This window comes from Megascapheus bottae, chromosome 3 (assembly GCF_031878675.1).
Source record: "Megascapheus bottae isolate mThoBot1 chromosome 3, mThoBot2.hap1, whole genome shotgun sequence".
NCBI classification, from domain to species: domain Eukaryota; kingdom Metazoa; phylum Chordata; class Mammalia; order Rodentia; family Geomyidae; genus Megascapheus; species Megascapheus bottae.
The window spans coordinates 75,783,502-75,802,232 of record NC_143511.1 but is presented as its reverse complement, the minus strand read 5'-3'; the positions used below and the strand labels follow the sequence as shown (position 1 = coordinate 75,802,232).

Sequence of the window (18,731 nt, the reverse complement as noted above, 5' to 3'; positions counted from 1 at the left end):
CCTAGTGGTTAAAGTGCTTGCCTAGCATGCATGAAGACCCAGGTTCGATTCCTTGGTACCACATGTAGAAAAAAGCCGGAAGTGGTGCTGGGGCTCAAGTGGTAGAGCTCTAGCCTTGAGAAAGTCCAAGGACTGTGCTCAGGCCCTGAGCTCAAGCCCAGGACTGGCAAAAAAAAAAAAAAAACTAAACTGAAAGTGGAGCTTGGGTAAAAAAGCCAAAGGACAGAACACTCTCCCTAAATTCAACCAAAATCAATTTTATGGGATGTAGAAATAGGACCATAGTTCAAAGCCAATCCAAGCAGAAAGTTAAGGAGGCCCCTATCTCAATCATGCTGGATGTGTTTGTGCATATTTATATCCCCAGGTTTGTAAAACAGAGGCAAAAGGATTGTGGTCTAAGGCAAAGAGTATGAGACCTATTTGAAAAGTTAAAACAAAAAGGGATGTGATTCAAGTGGCAGAACACCTGCATAGCTATTGCAAGGCCCTGAGATCAAATTTCTATCCTGCCTAAACAAACAAGAGAAAGTTGGCCTGGCATGCAATGACATAGGCAGCTTGAAGGTAAATAAATAGAGGAAAACAACATGGTATGCATAGAATGCAGCAGCAGGAGTGGCTATATTAATATTAATAAAGCAGCCTTGCTTTAAAAAAAATACCAGAGAGCAATATCCTATAATGTTTAAGAAATACAAATCATGGATGTTCATACACCAAATAACAAAATAAATTGTGTGAAGCAAAAACTAAAGAGCCAGGATCATTAACTCATGCCCATAATCCCAGTTACTCACAGGCTGAAAGTTAAGGATCACTATTCCAAGCCAGCCTGTGCAAAATAGTCCTTCAAGTGTTAGTCAGAGTTTTGTGTTGCTGTATGAAAGAAGGATTTGTTCAGGTTCCTGTGTTCTAAAGTTTCACTCAATGGTCAGGTGCTTCCATTTTTTTCTGATATATAGAGAGGCAGAATGGCATGGTCGAAGGGTAAAGCCAAGAAAGTTTCTCTCCTTATAGAAGCCAGCAAGCAAGCAGAAAAGTAGGAAAGTCGTAAGCCAAGACACATCCCTCTTGTTGTCCTTCCACTAACTAGTCCCCACTTGCTATAGTCTTTATCAACTCCTATAAGTCCATTGAGCTTATGATTCCATCAGTGAATTAAATCATAGATTGGGTCAGAACACATGGTCCTGTAGCCGCTGTAAACACCCTCACAGGTACACCCTAGAGACATCTCCCAGCTGCTTCTCAAGCCAATCAAGTCAGCCCATTTAAGTTAAGCAAATGCTTAAATTTGGTGGCAATGAATAGCCACCAAATTGGCAATGCCTGAGAAACACTGACCTTGCCGCTCTCCTATGTGTGTAACCCTGTCCTCCTCTGTAAAAATGGTACCCAGCAAGACATGTGAAAGGGTATCAATGTATGTGAATTAATGCACCTTCTATCTGGCAAATATCATGTAACCCTTTTATTAATTACAATAAAAAATAAAATAAAAAAATGGTACCCAGGAAGATCTACTTCCTCTAGCTACTACAGTAAGTACTGCTGTGCTGGAGAGGGAGGAAAGATGGAGGCTAAAGACTGTAGAAATTTATTCTTTTGTTTCTGGAATTCAGAAGTCCCAACAAAAGGTATTGGTAGTTCCTGCCCCCTCTGCTGGCCTTAGAGAAGAATCTATGCCTTGCCTTTCCCACAAGTTAGGATTCTTGTCTGCATCTACCAGACACATTCTGGCTTCTCTTCTGTCACTGTGATTTCTCTCTGCCTCCTTTTCATAAGAATATCAGTGGTGGCATTGAGGCCAATCTGAAGAATCCAGCAGAGACTCCTCCAGGGTTTTAACTTCATCATGTCATAGGTGGTAATATTTGCTGTTGCTAGATTCCATAGCCTAGGACAGAGACATATTGTAGGGAACTAATGCAGCTTCCCTGCAGCACTGCCCCCCGCAGGTTTGCTGTAAGCACTTCCCAAACAAGCAGATCATTTGCATGCTTACATGGTGCCCAGATTATCAAGAACACTCATTAAAAGTACAGACATTGAAGCCAGGCACCAAGGCACTCATACTTGTCATCCTGGGTAGTCAGGAGGCTAAGATCTGAGGATCACAGTGTGAAACCAGCCTGGACAGGAAATTCTGTGAGACTTATCTCAAAACAAACAAACAAACAAACAAAAACCCATGGGAGAGCATTGGTCTTTAGTGAAAAGGCTAATGGACTATACCCAGGCTCTAAGTTCAAGTCCCAGTACTGGCACCATGCTGTCCCAGAATCCAGCCCCCAGGACAGCAAATGGTTCCAAGTGACCCCAAAGTCTGACAGTGGCTTCTCAGAGACAAGCAGGGGCTCACAGAGCTTGTATTAATATGTACAGCACTTCCCTCACATGCAAAATTGATTTTTCTATTTAAGCACAAAACGTAGCAGTTTTATAACCTCTCTGCAGCTTGACAAAGGCCATTTATAACCTACTTTCTCCATCACCCTTCCCGGTGCCTATCTCAAATGTCTCCAAGAACTCGCATGTGCATTTGTAATTACAAATTCTCCTTTGACAAAAATTTAATTTCCAAGAGGGCAGACCTCTGTGTTTGTTGTTGTGATTTGGGGAAATTAATTTGTGTGCAGGTGAATGTGCATGTGTTGGTATGTGTTATTACTGATGCCACTTCAGAAGGCAGTGTGCGCAGGGTCTGGAACTCTGGCTGGCAGGGAGGGGCGCACAGTGGGGAAGGAAATTTTAGTCAGCCATGTCCAGTGATGGATGAGGAGGGCTGGACTCTAGGTGTTCATTTTGTGGACAAGAAATGCCAGCAGGAGGAAGACAATTAAAACCTGGTACCTACAGTTACAAGGCTGGAGACAGTGGTGCTAGCTCATCAAATGATGGAGAACTAAGTAGCCAGATAGTTCCCAGTGTTGATAACCATCCATGGGAGGTAGAAGTCCCTGTGTTTGCTTAGGGACTCAAGACCTACATACAAGTGGCCGTGAGTAGGAAACTCCAGTTATTGCCTTATTTATTTATTTACACTGGGGAGTGATACTTATCTTGCAGTCCTTTGGAGACAGACAGACTGGAGCCAGCACACTTGTTGGGAGACCTTGGCATGCTCTGGCTCTGTGCATACAAGCTTCTTATTTAGGGCCCCAGGGACAAAGCTGCAGAAGAGCTCAATTGAAGACTGAAAGGATGGCAATTCATGTTCGATGAGTAACCAATTATGTGGCGAATGCTGAATTAAGACATGGCCCCTTGTGATCTAATTTAGACTCACAACAATTCCAGGTGTGTCCTGCCTACATAGTAGAGATGGCCTGATACTCAAGAGTGATAATTAGCCTCTGGTCACAGTGGGGGAATAACTAGAGTTTAAAGTCATATTGTCAGAGGGTGTTTAGAATATGTCCACCTACCTCCTTAAAAGTGACCTTTTTAAAGATTTTTTTTTTCTCCTTGGTCGTGGGACTTGAATGCTGGGCCTGGACGCTGTCCCTGAGCACTTCAGCTCAAGGCTACCCTTTGAACCACAGCACCGCTTCTAGTTTTCTGGTGGTTAATTGGAGATAGGAGTCTCATGAATTTTAATGCCCAGGCTGGCTTTGAACCGGGATCCTCAGATCCTAGCTTCCTGAGTAGCTAGGATTACAGGCATGAGCCACCACGCCTGGCTCTTGGAAGTGACCTTTGTAGCTGGGGTAACATACAGGCAAGAATTAACAGGGTCCTAGCAATATCACTATTAGTAACAAGTAACATTTGTTGTGTGGATACAATGTGAATGCAAGGAGTTACAGAAGTCCCATCTTACAAGTGGCACACTGAAACTCACAGAGCTGAAGAGATTTGACTCACCAAAGCTAGCAGTTGGGTACATATGACTTCAAACCCAGGGCACCCATAACCACCCTGTTCTTCTCTCTCTGAGCAGTGTCCCGAGGAGCTAAAACCCATGAAGGATGGTTCCGGTTGCTACGACCACTCCAAGGGTATCGACTGCTCCGACGGTTTTAATGGTGGCTGTGAGCAGCTGTGCCTGCAGCAGACCCTACCTCTGCCCTACGACGCCAGCTCCAGCACCATTTTCATGTTCTGCGGGTGAGTCTCTATCCCTAATGCCCAGGATCCTCCCCAACAGTAGCAGACCATTGATTAGAAAATAGCCAGTGATGACAGCCTAGCCAGGCTGGAGTGGACCTTCAAAGAAATGGTCTTTTTAAGGCTTCCATTTGAGCCCAGGTGGCTAGAGTCTGACTCAGTGGACCTTGGGAAGAAGACTGGGTGAAGCAAATAAGTAATTGAGGGATGCCCCTGCTCGAACAGCCTCCAATGGTCAGGTCTATTCTGTCCCTGTGACTCCCTGTGAGCCTGGGGTGGTGCAGTATGGAGACAAGAAGAGGGGTCTTGAGGCTGTACACAAGGAAATACCTGCTGTGGGCGCATGTGTGTGTTTCAATGGGACTTGACTGGACAGGAAAGAACTCAGTGGCATGAGGTCATCAGTGGTCTCTGTGCCCTCTGACCTGTGAGGAATAGCAAGAATGAACTGAGGACCCAAGTATGAGAACATGCAGGGAAAGCTTGTAGTATAGATTCCAGCTTATGAGTGTTGAATGTTGTTTCCTTCCTTCCTTCCTTCCTTCCTTCTTTCTTCCTTTCTTCATCCTTTCTTCTTTCCTCCTTACTTCTTTCTTTCCTTTCCTTTTTCCTCCCTTCCTTCTTCTCCTTTCTTCTTTCCCATCATCCCTGTTCCCTCCCTCTCTCTCTCAGTCTCTTTCTTTATCTTCCTTCCTTTTTTCCCCTTCTTCTTCCTCCTTCCCTCCTGTCTTCCCTTCCTCCTGCTTCTTCCCTAACACTCTCTTCATTTTTGGGATTAAACTCAGGGCTTCACACATCCCAGGCCCATGTTCTACCACTACAGCTACAGTCCCCCCACACACAAACTGAGATTTAAAATTATAAATAAAAAGCTGGGTGTGATGGCTCATGCCTCTAATCCTAGCTACTCGGGAGGCTGAGATCTGAGGATCAAGGTTCAAAGCCAGCCCCGGGAACAAAAGGACCTGAGACTCTTGCCTCCCATTAACTTCTAGAAAATGGGAAGTGGGGCTTGACTCAAGGTTAGGATGGTAGTCTTGAGGTGAAGAGCTCAGAGACAGCAGCCAGGCCCAGAGTTCAAGCTTCATGATCCTCAAAAATGTTATAAACAGAAGATGGGGGTAACTTAACATGACTTGACTTGTGAAAATTCATTTCCTGTGTCTAGGATGCAGTTTAACAATCGTTGAAAAGAGTGCTTTGGGAAGCCATAGCTGTTTTTTTCCAAGTGACCATGGTAATAAAACTTTCTTTTGCCCCTTATAGCAACTAGCATGATGTTTAGTCCTCAAAAACCACTCAAAAGAATAACAGCATCTTCCCTTCTTCAATCCTGTTTGGGAGTCTGTCTTGGCATTAAAAGATATGCTCTCCTTTTGACATTCTCTGATTCCAAGAAATGATCCTATGTCCATATAAGAAGTATGCCCTGGTGCTCTCATTACTATGAAAAGCAGAATAAGAGAGTAGCTATTGTACAGCCCCATGTATCACAAAAATATAGGAGGTGAGAGTGTGCATAGATTTAAACCCAATTTGAAAAAAAAAGAAAAAGAATGCAACTTGCATGGTTCCAGATTTCGTTGCTTGCCCCAGTTCTATTTGGAGCTACAGGTTCCTTCTAGCATGTGTTAGAGCAGCTCACTGGAGACCCTTGAATGTATCAGTAAAATAAATAAGAAATAAATTAGTGTATGCAGACCTGAATTTATGGCGGTCTCTCCTCAGCTTAAGTGACTGCAGGGCAGTGTTGAGTAAATTATGCATGGACAAGGATCTGTAGACTTGCATACAGAATCAGCTGTTCTGTCTGGTTCTTATATCACCAGAGCTCTTTTCCTTGCTGTGAACTTGGGGATGTGTTCTGTAGAAAATAACAATAGTAGCAGCAAGCAGCTGAAGCAACAATGGATTTTGACATGGGAAACTATCACTGACTTCTATCCAGAGCTCATACACAGAGGGAACCCGGAGGAGTTGAATCTCAATGCCTACCCCCCTCCCCTCTCTCTTTCTCTCTCTCTCCCCCGTCTCTCTCTCTTAAGGGTGACATCTGACCTTCCATGTCCTCCGTGTAAAATGTGAACATTAACTACATCAGTGTAATGATGGCTGTGGAGAGAGCCATATATTACTTCAGGAAGGTTAAGTGACATGTTCAAGGTCACAGGACACATGGTACAGCTCATTGCCCCCTTGGTGTATGCCTATGGGCAAGTTCCTTCTCATCTTATACCACTGCCTCAGGTTCCTCATGTGTAAGACCGTAATAGGCTGTTTTCTGAACAGTTGGTATGAGGATTGAATACCCTTGTTTATGCAATAACTTAACATTAGTTATTTAATTGGCTTTAAACAGTATCCTGCAGGGAGTTAACACATAAACTAAAATGAAGGGCCTTTATCCATCAACTTGTTCAATGATGTGATGGTTTGACATTTTGTTTTTTGGGTCTGGTAGATAGGACTTAGTCATTTGTTCTGGATGAAAGTCTACCGTAGTGATAAGTAAAATTGGGCCAGGTATGTTGTAAGTTGTTCAAACCCATCCAGTATTGGTAAGCAGTACTTCCCCTCCCCCCACCCCACAAAAGGAAATAAACCTGGTCGCCTAAAATCAACTATAGCCTCAACAAGCTTCAGAAAATGTCTAAAAATGTCTGCAAATGAGGCCCTACTCACACTTTTTAGATGTACTACAGTGAAGGCAATTGGAGAGGTAGTTGAGAAAGGTATTGAAAGAGTGCTATTGAATTAGGCAAGGAAAACAAAACAAATCTCTGCACAAGACTTTCCCACACAAAGCTCTGGACTTATGTATTTTCCGATTTAGAACACATCTGTGTCAGTCAGATTAAAAACAGATGCTGTGGCTAGTAGCTAGTGGTTCATTCTTATAACCCTTACTACTTAGGAGGCTGAGATCTAAGGATCCTGGTTCAAAGCCAGTCCAGACAGGAAAGTCTGTGAGACTCTTATTGCCAATAAGTTACACAAAAAGAGCCAGAAGTGGAGCTGTACCTCAAGTTATAGAGCATTAGCCTGTATTAGTAAATCTCAGGGACAGTGTTCAGACACACACACATACACACACAGAATAGCAGCTGACAATTTATTTCGTATTTCTTACATGCTGTTATGATCCCAAAACTTTGTGTACATAGCTCACTTAATTCTCATAGACACTCTACAGGAGAGATACTGTCATGAATCCAATTTTACTGTTAAGAAACCAAGCACAGTGTGTCAGGATTCAAACTCATGCTGTGTGCCTTTGGTCCCAAACAAGAAACATGGGGATTCATGTCACTTGAGGGCTTTGGACACATCTAGTTATGTCATCTTTGACAAATGGTGCCATTTTTGAGCCTCTGTCCTTTAATATAGAATCAGAAGTGATTGTTGCATGATTTGGGAAATTAAATGAAATTATGCAAGCATGGGGACTGGCATATTTAATAGGGCACTCCATAAACCCCAGTAATGATAGTCTAATAGGCTTGTGGTCATTTCATCCAATTATTCAGTTACTGAGTTTTATGTCTGGCTCACTACTCTATCACTAGCTCATAGAACAGTGCCTGCCACATAGCAGGTGCTTGCTTAGTTAGCAACTGCTAAGTGAAATTCAACTCACGTGGCTATGGAAGTTGTTCTACCTCCAGCCTTCCAATTGCATTTCCAACTACTTCTCTATTCTGGATACCAGTGAATGATCACAGAGATAAAGATCTCTCTTTCTTGAAGACTCTGGCAAAGAACTCAATAGAACTGAATAAACACCATGCATGTACACACACACACACGCGCGCGCGCACACACACACACACACACACACACACACACACACACACACACACACACGAGACAAATCCAGAAGTTCAGTAGAAAGGAAATACACCATCTAGGGGAAATGGCATACAGAGTTAGGTGGCTCACGGGCAAACAGAAAGTTTTTTCTAGGGGTCAGAGAGTATGGGAGGGGGTTGTGGTAAGGGTAATATGATGAACTTAGAAAAATGGGTGCCTTAAATGGGAACTTTAAAATTTGGCTCAATCATTATTGAATAGACTGAGCACATCTAGGAAGGACTTTTTTCCTTGTCCTATTTTTGCTTTCTTTCTTTTGTTTCATTTTGTCTTGTTTTTCCATTTTTACCCATTGGGCCCTCTTAGAGGGCTGCAAGGTGCTGACATTTTTTGCTTCCAATTCTAACTGATCCTATGAAATGTTGACATCTCATGCAGACTGAACCTCTCTCTGGCTAGCTCATGGATTTTCAGCTCCTGCCTAAAACTGAGTGAAGCATCCTTCCTTGGGCTACTCTCAACCTATCCTCCACTGTCTCCCTCAGTGGTTGCTTGCTTCATTTGCTTTCCTGCCTGTCACAGTAGAAATGTTCATGTCATGGGCAGGGATGGGGTCTTAGTTGTCTACACAAGTGACTGTTGTTTCTTCTCGACACAAAGACTTCTTCAAAATAATACAAGTCTATTTAAATGATTCATCCCCCTGTGGCTTCTTGTACTTTCCCTGTGCGTAGTATTTTCTAAGATGTTTAGATTGCAATGATACATTGCTTTGTCCCCCCCTCACCCCAGGATCAAAGAGGATATTGAGAGCAAGTGGCTGATCATTACTTGGTTCTGATTGATGTTGGCAAAGCTCAAGCACCAGGGTAGCAAACAGAAGGTCAATTCAAGATAGGTTGAGAAGGTCATCGGCTGCTAAGCTGAAATATTCCGGGTGACTCTTATAGGTGAGGAAGCATAGCCTTATGGGAAGACCTTGGCAAGTAACCTAGCAACCAAGTTTGTCAGTTTCATGTGTGTGGGTGTGTTTACAGTGTCTACTGTGCATATTTGCAAGAGAACTTAATTTTATCAGCATAAATCCAGTGCATTAAAAAAAATAAGCTGCTAATAAAAAGATAGGACTGATCAGAGTCACATGTAAGTAGTAAAGGGAAAAAGAAGAAAATGGTTTCAGAAGTCTGAAATGAGAGTCACTTGACATGAGATAAATTTAGCTTTGAGCTTGGCAACCAAAGTAAACAGAAAACAAAACAGAGTATTGTGGATAATAGAAGAATCCTTGCTGAGGAAAAAGTTATGGTTTTGCTTCCAGGAGAGTGTACACTTTCCCTGACATTATTTGCTAGGAGAGATTTTTCCCACCTATTTCTATGAAAGAGAGTGAGAAATTTCACCAGTGTTTTTGGAATTTCACTATTTCTCAGGACATTTATAGAAGAAAATGAGATTATCGCAGGCACATCCCCAAACATCTCAAAGTCAGTGAATAAATAAAATTGGGATGAGAATTTCAAATATTCCAAGTACTTCTCAGTCCTAGTTTCAAGGAAAAAAATTAAAGATATAGGCTCAAAAAGTTTATCCCTAATACTCTTATTTATACTCTACTCTCACTTAGCTTTTTCACTCAAGGTTGATATTCTACCATTTGAGCCATACCTCCATGTCTGCCTAATTGTTGACTGCTTTACAAAAGATGCAGATTAGAGATAAAGTAATTTGTGCTGCAGACTGAATGCCCCACATTTAAGGTGAAGTAGCCTTTGTATGGTACTACCATTTCTCCCTTTCTTATGTGACTTCAGTCAGTCAACTAAAAATGTCCTAAATGGCAATGTCAGAATGACAGTATTCATCTTATTACTCTAAGGATTAAATAAAATATGCTTGTAGCTAAATGCATGGAACAAACATTTTCCAGGGTGGTCTTTCCGGTCTCAGCTAGATTGGGTATCCCCTATGATGTGATGGTTATGTGAAGGGTAACGCATTTGTTGCCTTGAGCAAAAATGCCCAGTTTGTCTCTCTGTACTTATTTTATGTTTTATGATTTTGGCAAATATATAAATATAATTTCACGCAGATCTTGGCTGGTTTCCTGTGAGCCTACGCTCTTTAGAATTTCTGTAAGGAAAAAAAAAATCTCCCAGACGACAGAATGTTCTAAAGGAGCTGGATAATGATATGGAATCCTACAAAAATAAAATTTACAAAAGAAACCAACAACTAAACAAACCTCCACATAAATCTTCCTCTACCCCAAAGTGCCTTTGGGGACAGAAGTGCTCATAATTCAAAACTCAAATGATTATTTGCCTCTAAAAGTCCCTGTTTATTTCCCTCACGTCCTTAAGGGTCATACTTGAGCATACCCAATGTCATTTATCTCTCCCTCCTTCCCTTCATGCCAAACTATAATCCTTTTCTACCCTGAAGCAAAAAGAAAATCAGCATGAACCTACAGTTGCAATATAGTTCAAGTCTTACATACATACTCTCATTTACCCATGTTCAGATACACCTTGATATATTAATTTTTGGATTTAATTCACAACACTGTTGACTAGCCACTCGCGCTCTTTGAACTTTCGTTTTCTCATCTGACAGTGCCAGTCGTAACCTTACCTCCTGACCGTCTGAGAGTTGTGTACTTCATTTAACAAACTCCTCCCAAGCTTGGTGCCTTAAAATAGCACCCAAGTGCTATCTTTGAGTTTGATGGCCAGAATTCCACTCTTCTAGGAGACTTTGGGGGAAGACCTGTTTCCTTGCCTTTTGCAACAGCTAGAAACAATTCTTCATTCCCTGATTTTCCTGTACCTTTCTGATATGCACACTTGTGATCGCCTTCCAGATCATCCAGGAAAACCTTTCCATCTCAATGTCCTTCATTTAATCACCTCAGCAAAAGTCTTCTCTTTTTTTGCCATCACAGATATTATATCGACAAATGTGTTCATCATCTTCCCATCGCTGTAAGAAAACACCTGAGATAAATCACCTGACAAGGAGAAAGGCTCATTTTTGTTTCATGATGATGCCTGAATTTTCAATGACTGGTCTCTTGGATCTTGTTGGTTTGTGCCTGCAGCAGCCCAGTTCACAGACATGAAGTGTGATGAGAGGAGACAGCTCAGCGCAGGATGGCTAAGAGGCAAATAGAGAAGGAAGAGTCAGGTTCCACTTCAAGTGCACACATCCAGTGGTCTCCTTTACACTAGGATTCACCTCTTCAAGGTCCCACTACTTCCAAATGCTTTCACCAAGCCTAATACATGGGCCTTTTTGGTGGGCAATGTTATCGAAACCATAATAACAGGGTTTCAAGGGTTAGGGTGTGTGTGTGTGTGTGTGTGTGTGTGTGTGTGTGTGTGTGATGGGGCTTGAACTTGGGGCCTTGAAACCATCCCTTGGCTCTTGTGCTCAAGGCTAGAGCTCTAACACTGTGCCACTTCTGGTTTTCTGCTGGTTAATGAGAGATAAGAGTCTCACCAGCTTTCCTGTCCAGGCTGGCTTTGAGCCACAAGCTGAAATCTCAACCTTCTAAGCAGCTTGGAATATAGGCCTTAACCATCAGTATCTATCTAGGATGTGGATATTGAGGGCACTATTAGTCTTACCTATTATAGGTTATAATGAGCAAATCAGGTCATATATACATAAGAATTCTTCTCAGCTGCAAGATCTTGAATGCAACTTTAAGAAACGTTATGTACATATATATACTATAGAAATACACATATGTAATGTGTATCTCTACATATTACCTATATGTATATTTAAACACATACATATACACATAGACATATATATGTTTCTTTATACCAGCTCATGCAGCTGGTAGGTAGCCTAGACTCTACTTAACCTCAGGTATGCTCAACTCCAAAATCTGAACATGACATCTGGAAAAGATGGTTAAAAAAAAGGATTATAAAACCTCATTACATTCACCAAAGTAGAAATTCTACATGCAATATTCTCCAACTAGATTCCAGTACTATTAAAAGTTAATAAGGAAAGGAGAACAAATCTAATGGAGGAAAAAGAAAACTGCACTACCTCCTAAATACTTTAGGTGTGGGAAAAAAAGCCAAACATAAATTTCTGCCTCTTTAGAAATAAGCAGAAACAGGGGTGCTCTGTGTGAAATTTGTGGGATGTAGGCAAAGATACTGTCAGAAGTTTCATAGCATTTATTAAGAAGCCAGAATGATTTTTTTAAATACACAAAGGAAGCATCTGTCTCAGAAGCCAGAAAAAGAATTATAATACTAAGTAAAGCACCAGGAAGGAATTAGGCACAAGCAAAAGCAGATGCCAATGACATAAAACAAGCAGAAAACAAAAATCAAAACAAGAGGCTTCCCATCAGTAAAATGCAAAAAAGATCACAAATAAAGAAAAAGATCACAAATAAACGTATTAATGTACAAGTTTTGATGCCAACACAATTGAGAGTCTTAGGAAAACGTTTCCTCAGAAAATAAAAATATCCAGTTTAAGTCATAATAACACAGAAAATTATAAAGAGGCATATAATGTAGAAAAATGATGAGAACAAAATATGTGTCTGATAAGATATGTAAATCCATAAAAGGATTATGAACAGGTTCCATTAAATCATTCAAACAATGAGTGACTTGTGTTATTTTACTTTTTAAATAATTTTATTGTTATCATTAAGATACTGACTTTTTTGTCCATTGTGGGGCTTGAACTCAGGGTCTGGGCACTGTCCTTGAGTTTCTTTTGCTCAGCTTTTCCTGAGTGGTTTATTGAAAGAGTCTCACAGACTTTCCTGCTCTGGCTAGCTTCAAACCTCAATCTTCAGATCTTAGCCTCCTGAGTAGCTAGGATTATAGGCATGAGGCATTAGCCCCTGGCCTGTTGCTGACTTCATTCTTATAAAAAGTAGAACAAGCTTGGTGCCAATGGCTTACATCTGTAAACCTAGCTACTCAAGAGGCTAAGATCAGAGGATCGTTATTCAGCTAGCCTGGGCAGGAAGATCTGTTGAGACTCTTATCTCCACTTCATCACCAAAAGGCCAGAAGTGGCTCAAGTGATAGAGCAAAAGAAGCTCAGAGCCAGTGACCATGCCTTGAATTCAGACCCCAGGACTGGCACACATGCATGCATGCAAGCACACGCACACACACACACAGATACATGCACATATATACGTGCGGACGCACACACACACACACACACACACACACACACACACACACACATACACACACATGCGCGCGCGTGCACTCCAGAGAAAGAAAGTACTGGGGATTGCAATTAGGGCCTCACATTTACTAAGCATGTACTTACCCAATCACTGAGCCATGACTTTGGTCCTTTTTTGTTCCAGTTCATTTTCTGTTTTTCAGAAAATTTTTCCTGCTTCCTACCTGGATCATCCATGGACCACGATAGTAATACTTCCCCTTCCAAGTAGCTGGGATTATAGGTATGTCCCACCACACCTGGTCTAAAATATGCATTTATTCTTCATTGTGAATCCAAAAAGTAAGGAACTTTTTTTTGGTCAGTTGTGGGACTTGAACACTGGGCCTGGGTGCTGTCCCTGAGTTCTTCAGCACAAGGCTAGTGCTGTACCACTGAGCCACAGTGCCACTTCCCACTTCTGGTTTTCCAGTAGTTAATTGGAGATAAGAGTCTTTTGTACCTGGATTGGCTTTGATCCATGTTCCTCAGATCTCAGCCTCCTGAGTTGCTAGGATTACAGGTGTGAGCCACTGGCACCTACTTAAAGGAACTTTTTATAGGTAAGTAAGGGAGGTATTGTGAGGTTAGTTGGTCCAAGACCACACAGCTGAGAGATAATAGAATTAGGATTTAGACTCTCTTAGCTTGGATCCAAAACATATACTTTCAATCTCAGTAGAATCTCTTTCAAATGCCCATGCGTCAGTCTTATAAAATATATGCAAGACCTTAGTGACTAAAGAAAAAAACAAAGACCAATAGCAAACAAAATCAAACAAAAACCTCAGTGATTGTTTTGAAAGAACACTTGGTAAGTGGAGGTACAAAACTCTATTTCTAAATTAGAAGACTCCAAACTTTAATGATACTGAATGACTTAGGATGAGACTTCAGTCTTCTCTCATGTTTCCAGATGATTACCAGTGACTTGAAAAAGCTATTGCTGATGTGTGTGAGCTGATTTTGCATCATGTCATAAAAAGATCAAACAAGGTCTCCTGACCTTGTGCTTCTGATGCAGAAGCCCATATTTGCTCAGTTTAGTTACCAGGATTATAGAATGAGTTAGAAAATCATCCCTTTTGGTTCATTTCTCTGCATCACTTTTGTTTGTGCCAGTCCTGGGCCTTAAATTCAGAGCCTGGGTGCTGTTCCTGAACTTAGAAGCATGCACACATAAAATGTTTATTTTGTGTTTCTACAGGGTCCATGGTGACTGAGGTATCTATCCTTTGGTATGTAGTAGGAACCAGTGGGTTTCAGCAGGCTTTGAGAAGCACAGGACACTTTAAAAGGCTTGTGGCCACCAGTGACTTTGTGTCCTCATGCAATCACATTGTCCTTCCACCCAGCTGGAAGCAACACTTAGACATGTATTTAGCATGTAATACATTCAGGGCAAGGACAGAGTATGGAGAATTCCAGGTTTGTGATCCACCTCTCCTCAGAGGGAACTATCTCTCAACACATATTCATTAATTTTTTTGCCAGTCCTGGGCCTTGAACTCAGGGCCTTGGCACTGTCCTTGGGCTTTCTCAAGGCTAGAGCTTTACTACTTGAGCCACAGCACAATTTCTGGCTCTTTTTTATGTATGTGGTACTGAGGAATCGAACACAGGTCTTTGTGCATGTTAGGCAAGCACTATACCACTAGGCTAAACTCCTGGCCCCCGTTATTTTTTTTTAATGTAAAACCCTACCCCAATTCCAAGATATTTGCCACCTGAATTAATTTCAATGCTCCCACTGCTCTTTTACATGGACTTTGACAAATTAATTCTTAAAGTCATCTGAAAGGGGAAATGAGGAAGAGTAGCCAGAAATTTTTGAAGTAGAAAACCAGCAGGTATTAGGGGGAAGAAAAATTACTTTATCATGCCTACAACAGGCTATAAAACTATATAGTAATTAATGTGGAATTATTGTTGGAATTCATAAATGGTTAAACAGGAAATCCACACCATGTGTACATATGCATTGGAATGCAATATCAGACAAAAAGCCATTTAGAATAATTTAATGAACAGATAGGCTCTTCAGGAAATTTTCTGTGCTTTTAAAAATAATTTTCAAAATCACCACTGCTATAATATACAAAAATCCACGGATACTACTAAATATCTGAAGATGAAAAAAAATTATAGCAGTGCTAGAACAACATCTAGAAAGGTATTTTTTTAACCATCTCTTGGCTTCCTAAACATTTCACAAAATTTGAAATAATAAAGAGACAGAATGCAGAGGCAATCAGACACCAAAACCAAAATTGCCATGGAAGGCCAGACTGAAAGAAAATTTCAGTATTTATGGAAGGGGAAGAATAGCAATACAGAAAATATGCAGTGCATAAACAAGCCAATGAGGAAAAAAGACAAATAGATATATTACAGAAGGAAAATGGCCAAAGTATTTGAACAGTTTATAGAAGGATAATACAAATAGCCATAACACGAAAAGATATTGGACTTCACCAGTAACCAAAGAAATGCAAGTCCAAACAGAATGAATTATTTTCCTATCATATTGTGGCAATAATGATCATGAATGATGTAGGAAAATCAAGACCCTCTCATTCATCAATGATGAGATGGTAAATTGGTAGAGCCTCTATGGATGACTATTTAGTAGATTTATCAAAAATGTTAGATTCATAAAACATTGACCCAGCAATTCCTCTTGTAAGAATCCGTCAGAGTACATACTCACATGTGTACAGTGATATATGTACAAAGATCTTTGTGATGACACTGTGTGCAATAACAAACAGCCCCAACAGCCAAAGTGCCCATCCATAAAAATCAGTTAAAGGCGATACTGTGCATTTATACCGTATAATGTCAAAGGACCATTTTAAATGATTAATCTATCTGAAAAAAAATCTCTCAGAAAGAGTTAGGAGCAAGTGTGTATATCGCAACAAAGTACAGTTCGCTTATGCTAATTAGTTTATTACATATTAATATATGCATATATTATAATGTGTGCATATAATGTACATTAAAATGCGTGGAACATACCTTAGAGGAATGAATTGTAGATAATAGTGATTACGGCTAAGATAAGACATATGGAGTAGGAAATGAAGACTTTTCAAATTTTACTCTATAGACTTTGATAATGTCTACTAATTTACAACAATAATATGTTTATTCATAGGTGCATAGGCATATGAGCATATGAGGAGAGGGGCGGAGGGAGGGAGAGAAAGGGAGAGAGTTTTAACTGAGTCTAGCAATTAACCCATTTCTTCCTATGTACTGGGAACATCCAGTTATATGTATTCATGGATCCATGGATAAAATCAGAAGTTATGGAGCATTTACCACATAATCCACACTTTTCCTGTGCATTCAAATTATCTTCATAGCAACTATATTAAGGTGAAGTTACTTATTTTTAACAAATCGTAAATAAGGGGTGGGGAATAGATCTTTAACTGAGAACTCACAGGCCTTCTTTCTGAGAGATTTTTCTCTGTTCTTTTGGAAGGAACTTTTGAACATTAGTAAGAAAACCAGAGCATCAATATAGCACATTAGTGACAATGGGAAGCAAGGAAAGAATGATAACTTGGATTCATGCATGAGAAGTTTCTGGCTTTTCACGAGAGTGATCTTGAATCAGGTCTTCAGTTCAACTTGTCTGTTTCCTATTTCTCAATGGTCTCTGTCTTTGCAGCCATCAGCTATTTCTTCCAGCAATCTGGACATATTTTCTTTCCAAACAATCTCACAGAGCCTCTGCCTTTGTCCTATGGGTTCCTGAGTCTCTTAACCATCAATCCTGATGGATCTCAATCCACCCCCTGGAATAAATACAAATAGGAGAGTGTCTGCTTCATTGCTGTATCACTTTTACCCATCCAACCTGGGTCATGTCATGGAAATAGAAGTCATTGAAGTTAGAGGAGACAAGAGGGGGGAAAAAAGCCTGGCAGTTAAAAAGACCTGAATTTGAATACCAACTTCCGCTTCACAGTGATAAGCTGAGTGTTCAGATTTTCATTTTGCATAGGTGTACAGAACGAATCATGATGTTATGTTTCTTCATGGTTAGAAAATAAATATACAATTTACCTAGTGGGGACAGGTTGCTTAATGACTAGAAACCTCTCACTACTATTTATTTTGTTTAAGTACTCTTTAGTCCTTTATTTGCAATGAATATAGGATAGGGTTTCATGGTGTCTTGGTAAATTATGGTCCGGTGGGAAGATCTGCCCTGTTTTACTGATGAGGAAATTGGGGAACATATAGTGAAGTGACTTGCTCGGGTCCATACAGGTCACAGGAAGATAAAATGGCATGTGTAGAATTCTCTCCAATTATTCAGCCTTTTCTCTTCTCTGTCTTTTCATGTACATGTGCCCTACACCCACCCCCTCCCATGCTCACACAGAATGATGAAAAGGTAGATAATTGAAAGGCCTCTGTTCCTCTTTACTCACTCCACCCCATCCCTGGTTCTTATACTTTCCTCCCTCTTTTCCTCCTTCCCACTTTCTCACCCATCACACCTTCCTACCTTCTTCCCTCTCTCAGTCCCTTCTTTCCTTTCTTCCTTTCTTTCTTCTTTTCCTTTCTTTCTTTTATCCTTCTTCCTTCCATCCCTCCACTTCTTATTCCCTTCCTTCCTCCCTTCGTCCCTCCCTTCATTCCTTACTCCTTTTCTTTTTTCCCCCCTCCTTCCCTTTCTTCTTTCCTCTCTTCTATCCTTTCCACCATCACTCCCTCCCTTTCTTCCAGATTTCAAATCTTACTTCCACAAGCCATTCAGTTGCCTCTCTGGCTCACATATTTTTCTAGCTCTGTTTCTAAGGCATAACAAGGAATTGGTTGGCTGTCAAGAACCTCATGAGAGCCCCAGCAGAGCCTAACATTGATGATTCAACAGAAATCTTGGCAGATGCTGTGTGCACTGTCCGTGGTCCTGAAAAGGTCACCTCAGCGCTTACAGGGGCAATATCGACCTTGCAATTGCTACAGTGTTCAACCTTGGTTGACACATACACTGCGAACAGATTCTTATTTGAGAAACTAGTTGATAATTCCCCATGAATTAGTCTGTCATGCTTTCCTAAGTCTGTGTGTTCATGGAAATCCGTTTTTAAATTTGCTTTGTGTGTGGATGCACACACCAGTATCCCCCCCTGACTACCTCAAAATGTCACAAATGACTTTCCCTGGATTTACCAATTTAAACTATTAATGGTGCTTTTCTCCAGACACCTGTGCCCTAGATACATTCCAGCCAGAATAGCTGTCTCTATTCCTAAACTCTGACCTGTTTTTTTAAGCAAAGGAGATTGGTTTTAGGTCACCTCAGATGGGGACATCTAAGATGTAGCGCTAACTCACAGTTGTGTTTCCTCATGCAGCTGTGTGGAGGAGTACAAGCTAGCTCCAGATGGGAAATCCTGCCTAATGCTCTCAGATGTTTGCGAAGGCCCCAAGTGTCTCAAGCCCGACTCCAAATTCAATGACACCCTCTTTGGAGAGATGCTACATGGTTACAACAACCGGACCCAGCACGTGAACCAAGGACAAGTCTTCCAGATGACCTTCAGGTAAGGTGGAAGATG

The 18,731-nt window shown here is 41.0% G+C and overlaps 1 protein-coding gene across 8 annotated transcripts in view; it reads left to right on the top strand.

Annotated features, from left to right (window-relative positions):
* Nucleotides 1-18,731, top strand: part of Astn2 (astrotactin 2) — an 854,736-nt gene that overhangs the window by 539,547 nt on the left and 296,458 nt on the right. For all 8 annotated transcript variants that reach the window (XM_090330513.1, XM_090330512.1, XM_090330508.1 and 5 more), the window contains 2 exons: nucleotides 3,947-4,113; nucleotides 18,528-18,716. In XM_090330513.1, the coding sequence (XP_090186639.1) occupies nucleotides 3,947-4,113; nucleotides 18,528-18,716 (356 nt within the window). The remainder of the gene's footprint in view (nucleotides 1-3,946; nucleotides 4,114-18,527; nucleotides 18,717-18,731) is intronic.